Here is a 14,400-nt window from a genome sequence, read left to right as displayed (position 1 = left end):
ACTGTCTTTTACTCATGGTTTAGATACAAGGGACATGTATCATGTCACTATCTTTTATGATGAGTTCATGATAAGTGTGACAAATACTTCCCAAACAAAGATTTTACCATCATGAAGCTCCATGGTGCACACACAAATGCAGGTCCTCCGGGTTAGGGTCAGGGTTAGGACGGAGGCAACAATGGCCTTTGCCTCACCAGAGTTTGTTCGGGAGTACATGACACTCGTCTTTTTTTTGGGGGGGGGGGTCAGTGTGCTTTGTGTGATGTGAAAATCTCGCAGTGTGAACGCAGTCCTTCAAAAGTGTGCATTTTCCAAATCTGACATCACTGAACAAAAATGGCTAGTAGATGGCAAACAGTGCGGGTTCACCTGATTTGACTGATTCTGATTCATTCACTGATTCATTTCTAATTGCGCATTGGGAATGTGTGGATTCTGCCCGCTGGGCTGAGACAGAGCAGTTAAAGTGCACCTCAGAAATTTCATCTTGCTGCACATCCTTGAACATCAGCTCTCTCTCTGAAATGGCCAATAACTGAACGTGTGGATTAACTCATTATGCTTCTCATCTCTGTCGAGCAGTGAATGGTGGTTGGTCGACATGGACAGAGTGGTCAGTGTGTAACAGCCGCTGTGGGCGTGGCTTCCAGAAGCGAACCCGCAGTTGCACTAATCCAGCCCCTCTCAATGGAGGACTGCCTTGTGATGGACAGGCCATACAGAAGCTGCCCTGCACCACACTGTGCACTGGTAAATGTTATTTGAATTACTTTTTTCAGTGCTACATGTTGGCAGGTTTGTGAGCTAATTGAGATTGATAATCTCGCATTTATCTCCTTTCTTTCTCACTCCTTGTCTCGTTCCTTTGACTACTTCTACTGCAGTGGATGGCGTGTGGACAGACTGGAGTAAGTGGTCAGCGTGTGGGACAGAATGTACCCAGTGGAGGAGGAGGGAATGCAACAGCCCAGCACCTAAAAATGGAGGAAAGGACTGTGAGGGCTTGGTTCTCCAGTCTCAAAACTGTACTGTCGGGCTCTGTATGCAAAGTGAGTGGACAATAACGAATCTTCTTGCAAAAGCATTGTCATATGTTTCTCTTAAATATATTGAAGTGGTGTCTAATATCACGCTTAACCACTGAAAATGTGCCCGTCAGTTAAGACAGTTACCTTACAGTGAGATTGGTGCCATTTTAGCAAAATGTCTATAGTGAATCCAGGAGTAAATTCAAATTAACATGAAAATTCAATGGGTGAGTTGAACCCTGACAATTAGTCAATGAGTGTAACAATGAAAAACAAAGTGATTAAGGTGGCATCAAACTGTGCATCTATCGTTTGCTCACTGATATTTGAAAGAACGTTTAATTACTAACAACTTGGTGGCGAGCTTGACCTTATTAGGACAGTGAAAAAGGTCATGCATGTCTTACCTTGCTGACATGCAGTCACAATGCCATTGCTCTGTGTTCTGGCTCTCATCTCGTTTACATATTCACTCATTTTTGTCATCATAATGTTTGGTATTTTACTTCTTAGAGCTTCTGTCATCTCCTGCATTCTTCATTAGTCCAGTTTCCTCACACTCCTCTCCTTCCCGTCTTAATGTTGCAGTGAGGCTGTAATGTTACCTTTTTGTGCTGCATCTCAATCCCTTTGCAGATCCCATGTGGTCTCGGTTTCTCCTTTTCGCTCTTGCTCTACCGACTTTACGTGCACTTTATTCTGCTGTACCCGTTGAGGATGATCTATAGGCGGGTTGTGAAATGGCATAACATTTTCCAAGCTTCAAAGCACCTTTCTTTTATAAGTAGCATAATGATCGATAATGATGTCAGACAGTCACCCAAAATCCCAGATAGTTTAGGGATTTCTGACACCGGCAAAATGAAAATGGGTCGTCAATTAGAAAACGGCGTGAAGAATGTCCTCTATAATGAGTCATAATGAGTCACAACGGCATAAATGTAGGAGCAGCAGTTTTTCCTAGGTGGAGGCAATTATATTTGTTGACTTGATCGAGTATGTTACTCCCTGTGCTCAGAATAACAGACAGGCATCTGATGTAGAGAGAGGTAGAGAGAGAGCGAGAGAGAGACAGGGTTTTTGAAGCATGTACACTTACACACCTGCGCTTGTAATCGTGCCACCAGCTCTCATTAGTCTATTTACACTAAACATGGCAGCCAAAGAGAGATTGTTTGATTTAGACTCCGCTCCTCTCTGGTTGCTCTTCAGAAGTGCCCTTAAGGAGTAAAGCTGTATAGAATAATTTTTTGAAATAAATATGATCTGATAAAAAAAATTCACATATGATGATTTAAAAGATTACCGGTACATATTCGTTCAAATAAATACTATTGCTCAAGAACAGAATCTAAATGTCATGCCCTGGTGTCTTTAAAGAGAATCAATACACAATACAACATGCCTTGTTCTGCAGTCCATAAACTAATCAGCTAAATATGATACTGTTCATGATGTTGGAATAAACAGCGGCAAACGCTGTGGAAAATATGTAACCATGGAAACATGCCTGTACAGTGGCACATTAACTGAGCTTTGCAAAATTGTCACTAAAGATTACTCGTCCACCTCATTGGCCAAACCAGTACCTACAGCTTCAATAAGTGGGCGGTTGATCGGGTTTCAGATTATAAATGCATGAAAACAGTAAAGCCAACCAAGGTGGTAATGAGTTCATCTGCTGTGAACCCATTTCCAGGCTTCCTTTCATTATTTTAAAAAAAATATTTTTTTAACAAACTTCAGCACTAAATCTGCTGTAGCTGAAACAATATGTGACCAACATCAATCGCTGATTGTACGTTCAGTGGAGCGTACTACATATTTCTGGTGGTTGCTTCGTTGTAGTAAAGCCTCAATTAATAACCGGTATTTTAGTAGCTTGCCAAGACTTCCCGCTACCAAAATATCAATGGATCGATAAAATGTATGTCAAGTAAAGCTAAACACATCTTCTGATACAGGCTTTATTTTAATATTTAATATTTATTATTTATTAATACATATTGAATATTATTACATAATATTTTTTCATTTTTATTATAATAAACTTATGGCATGCATGGCCTGTTTTCTATTTTGTTTGTTGTTGTTGTTAGTTGTATCAACAGTCCTTTTTTTTTATTAATTTAGGCATTGCGTACTTGTTTTTATTCCCTGACATCAAGTATGTTCTATTAAGTGGGATTTAACCCCAACCCTCTTTCATTATTACTGAGGGGATTCTATTCCCGCTGTAATATGAAATACATGTCATTATTATAACATATTAAATAATATTTTAAAAAGAAACATTATCTTTGAACGCTACGTAAACTCACCTGTAACATCTGTATGCAGCATGTACTGTATTTTATATTATGATGCATGAAATAAATAAACTACATCATCATCTTATTGATTATATTGTCCTGTCTTCTCAGGGTTTGTGATTTTATGCACTAACTTAATATGATTTCTTTAATGCCTTATTAAGCATCCTTTTTATCATTTCATATTTCCTATTGTTAATATTGTTATCATTGAAATGCTCTCAGCGAAGTGAGAAGCGGTTGTTAACAGGAAGCAAGTGGACATTAGTGATGAGTCGATCGGTCCAGGTCATTGAGCAGTGGAATATTTCTGTCAAATGCTTGAAAAGAGCTTTGTCCATCGGCACATTATTGACAAAACAGACTATATATCCTCACACAGTGCATCGTTCTGTGTCTCTTGTCCATCAAAGAATTCCCTTAGGACTGTGAGGTGTGGCAACAGAAACTGGCATAAAACCTAGGGAGGTATAGATTTAAGATCATTTCCCCTGATTGATTTTCTGTCTCTAAAAGAACCCAACAGATGTGGTTCTATGTCAGCACTAATGTTTCAGCTGTTTCCTGTAGCATTTACAGGAATATATGGGCTGTGTGAATGTGTGTGTGTGGTTGTTGTTCTCAGCATGCATTGGCATTTGCAGATATATTATTATAAAGGATCTCTTAAAGCCGAGCGTACAGGCAGTAGTTTGCTGCTGCTGAAAACTCCCTCCGTAACCTGATTTGCATCAAAAGAGTTATTTAGTGTAGAAACGTATGGAATACATTCAGTGACTACAGTTACCAAAATCTATTATATATTTCTCAGTCAGAGTCTAAAACCTGCAAAGGCTAACATGCTGTGTTCAAAGCAAGTAAAACACAACCAAATAATATATATTTTTAAGTACATTTATGCTGCAGCCACGTTGAAATTAAAAATACACTGACGTACTAAAATATGTTTATAATTATTATAAATAGCTGATTGCAGCTTGTAGCTGATCATCCAAGCAAGTATTTCCCGTCTATGAATCAAAGGAGACGGTTTAGGGAGAAGGCAGGAGAGAGGAAGAAGAAGAAAGAGAAGAAGACCAAGAGCTGTGGTTTCTGATGATACAAAGGCCACAGCCATTGATGTTGTATTAAACCATGGACTCTCTTTCAGAGATGCTGGTTTTAGGGCGCAACACAACTTGAGCATCAATATTCAGACATGCAGTCTTTAATTCTGGAAACTATGGATTCAGGATGCAGAAATATTTCTCCTAGCCATGTAACGCCATGATTCTGTAATTTATTTTTATTTTTCTTAATTTCTGAAAATCACTATTCCAAACTGAAGAAAAAAAATGTAATGGAAACAAAGTGCTGAATTGCTTGATTCACTCTTGATTTATTCATTACAATATCCAATAATTCATTAGATTTGGTGATGTGCAAAGATTTGATTAAACTATCTAAAGCTATTGTTTTAGATAGTGCTCTATAATTGACTTTAAAAAGCACTTCAATGTATCACCCTCTCTTTCTCGTTCTCTCTCCACCAACACCTCCCACCTCTCTATTCATCTCCTCCACCATCTCCTGTTGCCCTTTTTCTCAAGTTACGTTTGAGTAAATCCCAAGAGGTAAAAATCAATTTGACCTTACCTCTAGCGTGGGCAGAGTGCCTCCTCATTTTTTGCTTTTATGTATTTATTTTGTAGTTACATCGGCGCAAGTCAGCATAAGAGCTGTTTGTGCTTCATTCTTTATCTTTTCGCCTGTTGACATTTTTCTGACACATTGATCAGGATTCTTAGAGCAGATTCACTAAGAGCTCCACTGGGTCATGACATTTCGCTCACTACCACTTGCATGTGTGTGTATGTGTGTGTGTGTGTGTGTGTGTGCATGGAACCGCACACAATTGCGTGCTACACAGCTGTCCCTCCAGACAAAATGATGTTTTCTGTGTTGTCGCTAAAACCAAAGTAAATCCCTAGAGGTGTGGGTTACTTTGTGACTTTAGTGGTCTGAGTGAACATGGAATATTTTTTTTGAATCAGACACCCTTCCTTCTCATTCTTCTGGTCTTTTCACTTTCGCTCCCTCTCGTTGTGGTTTCTAATCAGTTTGTCTTATACGCTGCTTTTAGTTGTTTTCTCAAATATCTTGTCCTCATACTTGCTTTTCGTTACATCATTCTTAAACAAGCTTTGACTAGTTTGTTTCTTGTTTTTTGTTTGTTTCCAGACCATATTTTTTTTATTACATTTGTTTGAATGCACTGTGAACTAGAACATAATAACTAGACCCCGATAAATGTCTGTCATTATTGCATGTTACTGTAACGATCATCGCTGTTGAAAGTAATCAGCACGTTTGTTAAGTGGAGTCATGTGAGTGCTATCATTTGCTGACTCATGCAGAGCAAGAATAAGAAACCGGATTTTAAAAGTACTGAATCATGCGGATTATTTTCCATAAATCACTTCAATTGTGATCCAAATTTCTAAACATTGCTCAGTTACAGTTTCTGTGTTTATGTTACGCCACAGCCAAAATGAGCCTCTGACCCAAGACACAAAAGAAACTGCAGTTTTGTTTGTTTGTTTTCAAAATGATGAATGATGATCTTATTTTTCACCCGAAATGGTTTCCAGAGGTTATTGTGTTTTCATCATCACGTCTTGTTGTGCCAAGAGGTGATTGTAATGCCAGCTAACTTTAATAGATAGCAGAGACCCAAGTTACAAAGAGAGAGCCAATCCTTTGTATTGTTTATGTTGATGTCCTGTCATGTTTGTTCCATTTTATTTGAATTGTTTGTTTAATTTTGATTGTCTTCCTCTATCCATTCCACCATTCCCTTCTTTTCCTGCCCCAAGGTTCATTTTTTCAGAAGTCCACTGAGCCCAAAGAAAAGAGTGATTTGGGAATCCCATGTAAGTGGATGTTTTATGTTTTATCATCCTTTTGTCTGACTCACCCATTTCCTCTTTCCTTTTTTGGTTGCACATTAATATGTGGGCCATTCTTTGTGTTCTCTCGTTACATTTCATTCAGAGTTCAGATCTGTTCCATTGATAGTGAAATGTTCTTTCTGTGGTGATAAAAGTAAAGTCCCAAAATAGTAGGTGTGCTTGATATAAAACTTGCTTCTGCTCTCAGAGGGATTCATCTCACTGATACTTACGCTTGTGTGATGGAAAGAGTTTTACGAAGCCAATGGTATATGTGGTTCCTAAATTATTTATGTGAATGTTTCTGTAACTCGAGACACATCTCGCTGTAATCACACGGTTCTTTACCATAAATCTGGGCCTTGAACAGTAACAGCACAAAAACACACAACCTTAATGTTATTATGCATGTTTGACTTCTAATTTCATTTGACTACATTATAACTATTTAAATTACACAACACAAAAGACAACATTGACATGACATGGCATCACAAATGAAACTGTACTAATAGGATGAGGATTCGTAATTGATTTTCTGCTGCACAACACCTGGGATTACTAAAAAATAATCATCTCCATCATTTTAAAAAAAGGTGGTGCAGAATTCCAGAGTTATGTCTTGAAAGTAAAAGCACTATGGTGGTGACAGATTCCTTCTTTGATTCACAGTTTGAGTTTGTTGCAGCTTCGGCTGTTTTGGACAGGAGCCAGCCAACATTTGGGTATTGCCAAAGTGTGCAATTTGCCTTCATTCTGAACACCTCTTTTGTTTTTTTGTTTACAAGACCATTGGCTCGCTTACGACTAAGAGCACAACTGTGGGCACCAAACTAAGAGAACATTTTGATTTCCTTCCTACTCATTTAACCCTCAAAACCTTCTCTTGAAGCATCATCCAGTCGATCAATATGTTAAAGGAACCCATTCATAGCTAATGCATCATTTTTCGGAAGATAAAACATTAGGTTGGCACAAAGCTACCTGACAGAGTTATTACTCATAAAAAGGATTAGAGACAAGGGGGTGTGAACCCATCTTCACCCTGTTGGTCTTTACTTCCAGTCCTCTTTCATGCCATCTTCTTTCTTCTGTTTGTTACTCCAAGTGAGGTGATGGGAGATGTTCACCATACGACATAGGAGAATCAGAAATTGAGACGTGAACGAGGGAAACGGCCGCTGCCATTTATTACTAGTGTGCATTTGACTTCTCATTGCAGAGCTCTTGTTTTCGATCGGTGAAGCATCTGTCTCGTGCAATGACTCTTGTTTAGGGTCTGCTGAAGTTGTTTCATTATGTCTTTTTATTAGATGACTGGACACAGACAGAGGGAGAGCTACAGATGAGACAAAGGCAACCATCGCTCATTTTACAGATTGTCACACGTTTGTCTTCACTTTGCCTGATCGCTCTTGTTTATTGCTACATTGGCTGTATTCTTAAAGTGGCTGAAGTATATTTCTGCATAGTTGCAATTTTATATGCACGACACAAATTTCATCGTATGCACATGTCTGACTCTGACTGTCAGCATGCTGTCCAAATGCTACATTGACCATCTCAAAGCTGTGTGAGCAAAATCCGATTCTGTATCCACAGCTGTCAGTTAAAGGGGAAATATGAAGGAATCCTGCCAATCTACTGTGGAACTACTGCCTTTACCCCAAGCCAAAAAAAGCATGTTGTATTTGCATTATTCCCATATTTGTTGATGTGTTTGATGTGGGGGGGGGGGGGGGGGGGGGCTGAAATGTGGCTTGGTGTGGACGGAGAGGATTTCTGCCTCTGTTATGAAGTTGAAACAGTTGATGGGATGGGGTTGGTGCCTGGTCGTGTACACACTGTCAGCTTAGTGAACTCTTATGTGAAATAAGATGGTACAGATCCGCCTAACAACAACACGTCATCGCAGCCAATCAAAGCTGTTTGAGGTCCGCTTACTGTTGATTTGTCGTAATGGCGTAACTAAGTAAGTTTTCCAACTGTGTGAAACAACTCTTTGCTTTCTCTTTCTCTGACCGTCTCTCTTCCGTTCACCGCTGCCAGTTACTTGGAGCGGATGCATCAGCCAGGAGTGCAGTACGGGTGGCGTTTACATGCTTGTGCCAAGTGAGATAAAAAAAAAAGCCTGCCTTTCAAGTAGTGATTGTCCACAGCTCTGCTTTGGATGCAGATCACAGAGGAGATAGAGATTTGCTAAGATGAGTTATATCTGTTTCCCCTTTTTAAATGTTGTCTGCGGCAGATTGGATGGACTCTGAGAATGACAAAACTCACCCAGTTAATAGACAAGAGTCCAGCCCACAATTCTGCAAGCCTGTGTGTGTAATCATTAGTGTGTGGGACAGAAATGTGTGTATTATTTAGGATATGTCCTGAGTCCCCAAATGTTAATTAGTTAAACACTGTCACACACCAAATTCCCAGATTTGTACACATATAAATAAATGTTGCCAACCATCATGCCCATACTTTTGTATACATGCACTCGGACTCACTCATTTGCTCAAGCTGTGCACTTGAAACAAACTGAAATTGGCATATAAATACACGCTGGCAAAAAAAAAAAAAAATGGTTTTAACAACCAAAACCTGTTTGGCTACGATCGCACACAGACACAATAAAGTGACACTAATACACACTAATAGTATAACAGACTCCAAAGAAAGGGTTCTTTTTTCACCATAACGCTCATGGTGTCATAACCAGTGGCACACGCACAAGCAAGCGTTCCAATTCATACACAGAAGTGTATGAAGAGGAAAACAAAAAAACACACACAACAAATGTCTATCAAATCAGAAAGACATTTGGTTTTGTGCTGATCTCTCTGGATCTGTTGTAGAAGCTATGTTCGACAACAGCCTCTGGGAGTCAAGTTGTTCTTCAACGAGCAGACACACGCGCGCACACACACACACACGCATACAAGTCTGTTCTTGTCAGTTGTCTGCAGATTGTCTAAAAGTTGTTCTCAAAGTTTTTGTATTATGCCCCCTTTAAAAACTAACTATGACCACAGATTAATGTTTAATCCACGTTTAATCTTGGTGAAATGTTTAATTTAAAAAGCATCAACAAACTGTCATTGTTTAATTTCTTTCTTTTTTTTGTTATTCTACATTCATTCATGTGTGTATATGTCCGTATGGGAGTGTCTCAGTGTTCTGACCTTTGCAGCAGAACGCTCTGCTTCCTATAGATGTCAGATATTACATGCTGAATGATCATAGTGACATCCGTTAGTCCGTTATCTCTGGTGTGTCCACTGACAGCCACACATTTTAAATTCTAATCCAATTTAGCCAGGCTGCACATGAGGGCTGCATACATGAAACGACTTGTCAGTTAGAAAGGTGGAAAAGGCGCAGGACTTATTTGACTTGTGCATAAAAAACTTAATATGGATGTGTGTATCTGTGCATCTCCTCATGCATTCATAGTGAGTACCAGTGCTTGGATGACTGCTCATAAAAATGAACAGAGGTGTGTGTGTGTGTGTGTTTCGTGTCAGGCTGTGTGCCTTCCTTATTCTATCTCTGCAGATTTTGCCAGTTTGGCTTCACAAAGCACAGCCTGGGGCCACGCTTAGACACACACAGCGGTTCTAACACACGATGCATTAATCCATGTTTGGTCAAAGTGCACACACCCTTTTTTTTTCATCCCCATCCTGTCAGAAAAAGAACAGGCTTTTAAGTAAGGCTGCGTGACAATTAAAGGGCATCAGAATTAACGTATAGACCATATTCAAAGCTGCATTTTCTGTTTTTTTTTAACCTCAACTGAAAGAAAAGCAAAAGAGAAGAAACAGAGGTTTTGTGTGGGTGTGTGTTTGTGTGTGTGTGTGGTAGAAAATGGAATGTATTTTGGATACATTTAGCCTTTTTAATTAAAATATCATCGAGTGGTAAAAGAGAGAATGAAAACATCAAGAGCGACCTCGTTCCAGGAAGCTGCTACTGTATTTTTTTTAGAATGAATCATGCTTAAAAGTCCGTGGAACTCAAGTCCCTTTTCTCATCCTATTCAAGGTGGGACTGTGGCGCCATTATTCCCTTACCCTGGTTGTGTGTGAATGCTATCATGGTGTAATGAGCGTCTGTCCTGCTCAGACTGTGATGGCAGCAGAGAGAGTGACAAGCTTAAATTGGAAATGTGTATAAACACATAGGCCAGTGAGGCAGGACAAGACGGGTGTGTGAAAGATGTATGGCTCACCGGGAAAAAAAGAAAACTACTGAGAAGATAAAAATGAATGACAGGCAAACATTTTTTTTGCGTGTTTTCGTAAACCACCGTGTGAGATGAGGGGTGTCCTATTTGTTGTAGTCTCCAACTACATGATCGTGAGAACAGATATTTCCTTTCTACCAATAATATCAGCGTGATTCTCATCTGCACATCCTTCTATTTTCTCTGATTGTTTCAGCTGGTGTTTTGATGTCCCACTGGGGTTTTATTTGATGAATACAATAAGATATATGTACAAGAACTATCACTGTTACTTCGACTTGAGCACCATTTGTAGATCGACTTGCTTAGTTTGACATAGTTAGAATTATGGTAATTGTTTTAAGGAGAAATCAATGATTGGATCTTGGTGTAGAGAAAAGGTTTGAGCGTGGAAAAAGTAAATCCTTTAGGAAGTAAATTAAATATTTGGTCTCCTTCAGTTCTATGTAGGTTCCTGAGCCAGGGAGGAAGTCTGACGGGACGTGTCGTTTCACTTATCTACAAATCAAACACTTGACAGAAAGACGTTTGGAATCCAAGAGAGAGATGAGAGTTCTGATGAAGTTCTGAGAAAGATGGAATATAAGCTGACAGTCCAGATAGGATATTTAAGACCAGTGGTATAAGGTCTCTTATACTCTGTACATACACATATCTACACATGCACATGGCTTAAGACATAGCAGGTCACAGCCTAACAAACGTATCCCAAAGTGTCCCAGAAAATAGGGTTTGAAAAGGCATGTTTAGAAGAATTGCTTGCCACCCGAGTTTTCTGAAGTTAGACCTTCAAGTTAAAATAGAAACAAGATAAAGATTCCCTTAACAGATGAGGATGATGATGATCATAATTAAGATCAGCAAGTTGGTACGTTAAGAGGATTATCCAATTCTATTCCCCCTTGGCAAGTGCAAGGACCTTGATAACAGGGCAGCTTTGTGCAGCAGTTGCCTTGACACATTAGGGATTTGTATGGCAATCTTTATAAAATTATCAAAAGGACATTGGTAATCACATTTTCCAGAACCTGTTAAAACTTCAAAGATGGCCTCTGCATTTGAGTTGAATGTGATGAATAGATATTTGGCAGTGATTTAAGAGAGAGAGAGTCCAAACTGTTAAACACAGATGAGGGGTTTGTAAATATGAAGAATTCTGTATTGTTGGGGTTTTGTTTTTATATTATTGTCAGAGGAGTATCATAGGGATCATTTAGATCAACATTAAACAGGTGTGATAATTGTGATGAAGATTAGGAGATTACATCATTTTAACTTCAGGCTGGAATATCTTCTTTATTCTTTCATTATTCATTTAACTGCCTAATCTGAAATCCGGGTCGTGTGATCTACTGGAGCCTAGTTTTTGGTGATGGGAAGAAAATGGAGAATCTGGAGAGAACCCACGCAGACACGGGGAGAACATGCGAACACCATGGAGAAAGGCCCCCAGTTGGATTTCAACCTGTGAACTTCTTGCTGTGAGGCAGCAGCGTTTCCCTCTGCGCCACCGTGCTTTCCTCTGTCATCATCATCATCATCATTATTATTATTATTATTATTATTATTTTATTAGTATTGATTGCTAATTATCACCATATATGATTATTTTACTTTCTTACATATACATATGCTATTATGCTGAAGAAACATAATTTACTTTGTGATTATTCTGTATACATACTTGTATTCTGAGAGATGAGTTATGAAATGAAAACATGGTGTGAGAAGGTCTTAATAAGCCTCGTTTCATGTCTCTCGGACAAAGTGTCCAGAGACCATGGATTCTTAATAAGGAGGCGCATGTTTCGTCCTGAGTTGCTCGGTTCCCTAGATACACTGGGAAGTAGCACATAGCTCCCTCAAGTGGTGAACAAGCCAAGTGTGTCGGAGGCTGAATCCAAATATCCAACCTCGGAACTTGTTCTATTAATGCCACATCGTGTGATGCTATAGATGACGCTGATTTAGTACATTCCCAAAGACCCGATTGTTCAATTTTTTAGATTAGTTTATATACTTCTACTTATTTTGCCATTATGCGTGGTGGATACTGTTTCTAGCCTACATGATTGGAGTAATGAATTAATAACATATTAAATTACTAATTAAATGATGTATTTCCTTTTTTGTCCTCCCCACGCCAAGTGGGTCTTGTATCGTTGACCTTTTTATCTGTGTGTCCGTGCGCAAGACGTAGAGGTCTATTTGCATCTTGTCACCACTTGTCAGAATTAAATTGCATTTCAGGCACACTTCGCCAGGATCCAGCATTATGCATCTCATAATTGCTTCCTTCAGTGTTGATATTATTAAAAAGTTAACGCACATTTGAGCTAAGTTTATTTTGCATGTCAGTGTGTCCACTTCCAGGTTGGTACGGTCTACCGTACTGAGTGATGAACTCGGTTTAAGTACATACATCATGCTTGTACATAGTTGAGAATGATCTATTGTGCACCTCATCAACGGATCATTACATTTTTAATTAAGTTCATGTTTCCTGAACTTGTACTGATACCACAACATCAAATGCGTAGGTGTAAGACGCGGGCTGTTTGTCGCTCAAAGCCTGTCATTTGCCTCTCAACCCCAAGTGTGGATTAAAAAGGAGCATTCATGTACTTAATTATCCATCTTCTTCTTAATAGCTGCACATAAATCCCATCCTACTTGCAATGGAGGACATGATTATAAATGGAATGATTTAAGTATGCGAAAGGTCTCAAGCACTTTCATGTTAGATATGTTGACTGTAAAATTCTTTAAAGTTCAAATGTTTTTATTTTCTTCTGACCTTATTTTCTTATTTCTGCAGCTATCTCTTTCTCTTCTTTCGGATTTACTGGGCCGTCTTTGCTTCCTCACATTTTCCTTACTTCCTAATTTTTTCTATTATGTGCCTCTTTTATATTCTCTTTATTTCTCTCACCCTGCCTCTCGACCCTTCTCTCATCTTTTCCACCAACCCTTTGCCTCCTCTTGTCTCTATTCCTTTCTGTTCGCTCCGCATCAGCATCATCTTTTATACATTTGGTCTCCACTTACTGGCTCGCCTGCTTATTACTTCCTCGCATTTCCTCTTGTTCACTCTTGTCTCCTCCCTTCCGCTCCTCACTTCATCAGTTTGGCCATCGGTCTCTTCTTGCCTTCCTTTGCTTTAAAATATGGATCATGAGTGACGATTCCACCACTGCTGTCACAGAAGCACCATTTAAATCCAAGCCAGAATTTTAAGATGCTGTTAAAATCCTCGTAAAATAATTAACAGCCTTATTAAGCTTTAAGAGTTGGTGCCTTGCTTTTTTTTGTTCTGTATTTGGGAAAAGTGTCTCTGACTCTCTTTGTCTCTGCTGAGGTAATCATACCATCTCATTTTGCACTAGTGAGAGGCCTATTTGAAAACATCAATGGTATCTGCAGGTAAAACTAAAATTTACCAAAGCAAATTACAGAGCGATATTCTCTCCTGCCATTTTGATGTGCCATTAAATGTCTCATAATCATATCTTATTGCCACTTGCCTTTCTTTCAAACATGATTTCCCTTGAAGCGGCCGGTTGCACATGCTTCATGTCGAATAACACAGCTTTATCTGATTGTATCTGTCTTTCTCCTCATGCACCCTCCAGCTGCTCCGAGCACAGATGATGTGGCGCTGTACGTTGGCATTGTCATCGCAGTGATCATGTGTCTCGTCATCTCCGTCATCGTGGCGCTCTTCGTGTACCGCAAGACGCACCGGGACTTTGACTCTGACATCATTGACACGTCTGCGCTGAACGGTGGCTTCCAGTCCGTTAACATCAAAACAGCCAGATCAGGTAAGGAACGCTGAACACGTTTCATATAGTGTCATATCACAGTATTTGGAATCACAAAGTACT

The 14,400-nt window shown here is 39.3% G+C and overlaps 1 protein-coding gene across 1 annotated transcript in view; it reads left to right on the top strand.

Annotated features, from left to right (window-relative positions):
• Positions 1 to 585: 585 nt before the first annotated feature.
• Positions 586 to 14,400, top strand: part of LOC137915867 (netrin receptor UNC5C-like) — a gene marked incomplete at its 5' end in the record, with an annotated part of 31,652 nt that continues 17,837 nt past the window's right edge. Inside the window, 4 exons of the mRNA XM_068758986.1 lie at positions 586 to 753; positions 888 to 1,052; positions 6,199 to 6,255; positions 14,146 to 14,337. Of these exons, the coding sequence (XP_068615087.1) occupies positions 586 to 753; positions 888 to 1,052; positions 6,199 to 6,255; positions 14,146 to 14,337 (582 nt within the window). The remainder of the gene's footprint in view (positions 754 to 887; positions 1,053 to 6,198; positions 6,256 to 14,145; positions 14,338 to 14,400) is intronic.

The sequence above is a fragment of the Brachionichthys hirsutus genome, unplaced genomic scaffold, assembly GCF_040956055.1.
Source record: "Brachionichthys hirsutus isolate HB-005 unplaced genomic scaffold, CSIRO-AGI_Bhir_v1 contig_703, whole genome shotgun sequence".
NCBI lineage: Eukaryota > Metazoa > Chordata > Actinopteri > Lophiiformes > Brachionichthyidae > Brachionichthys > Brachionichthys hirsutus.
This window is presented reverse-complemented; position numbering and strand designations above follow the sequence as displayed.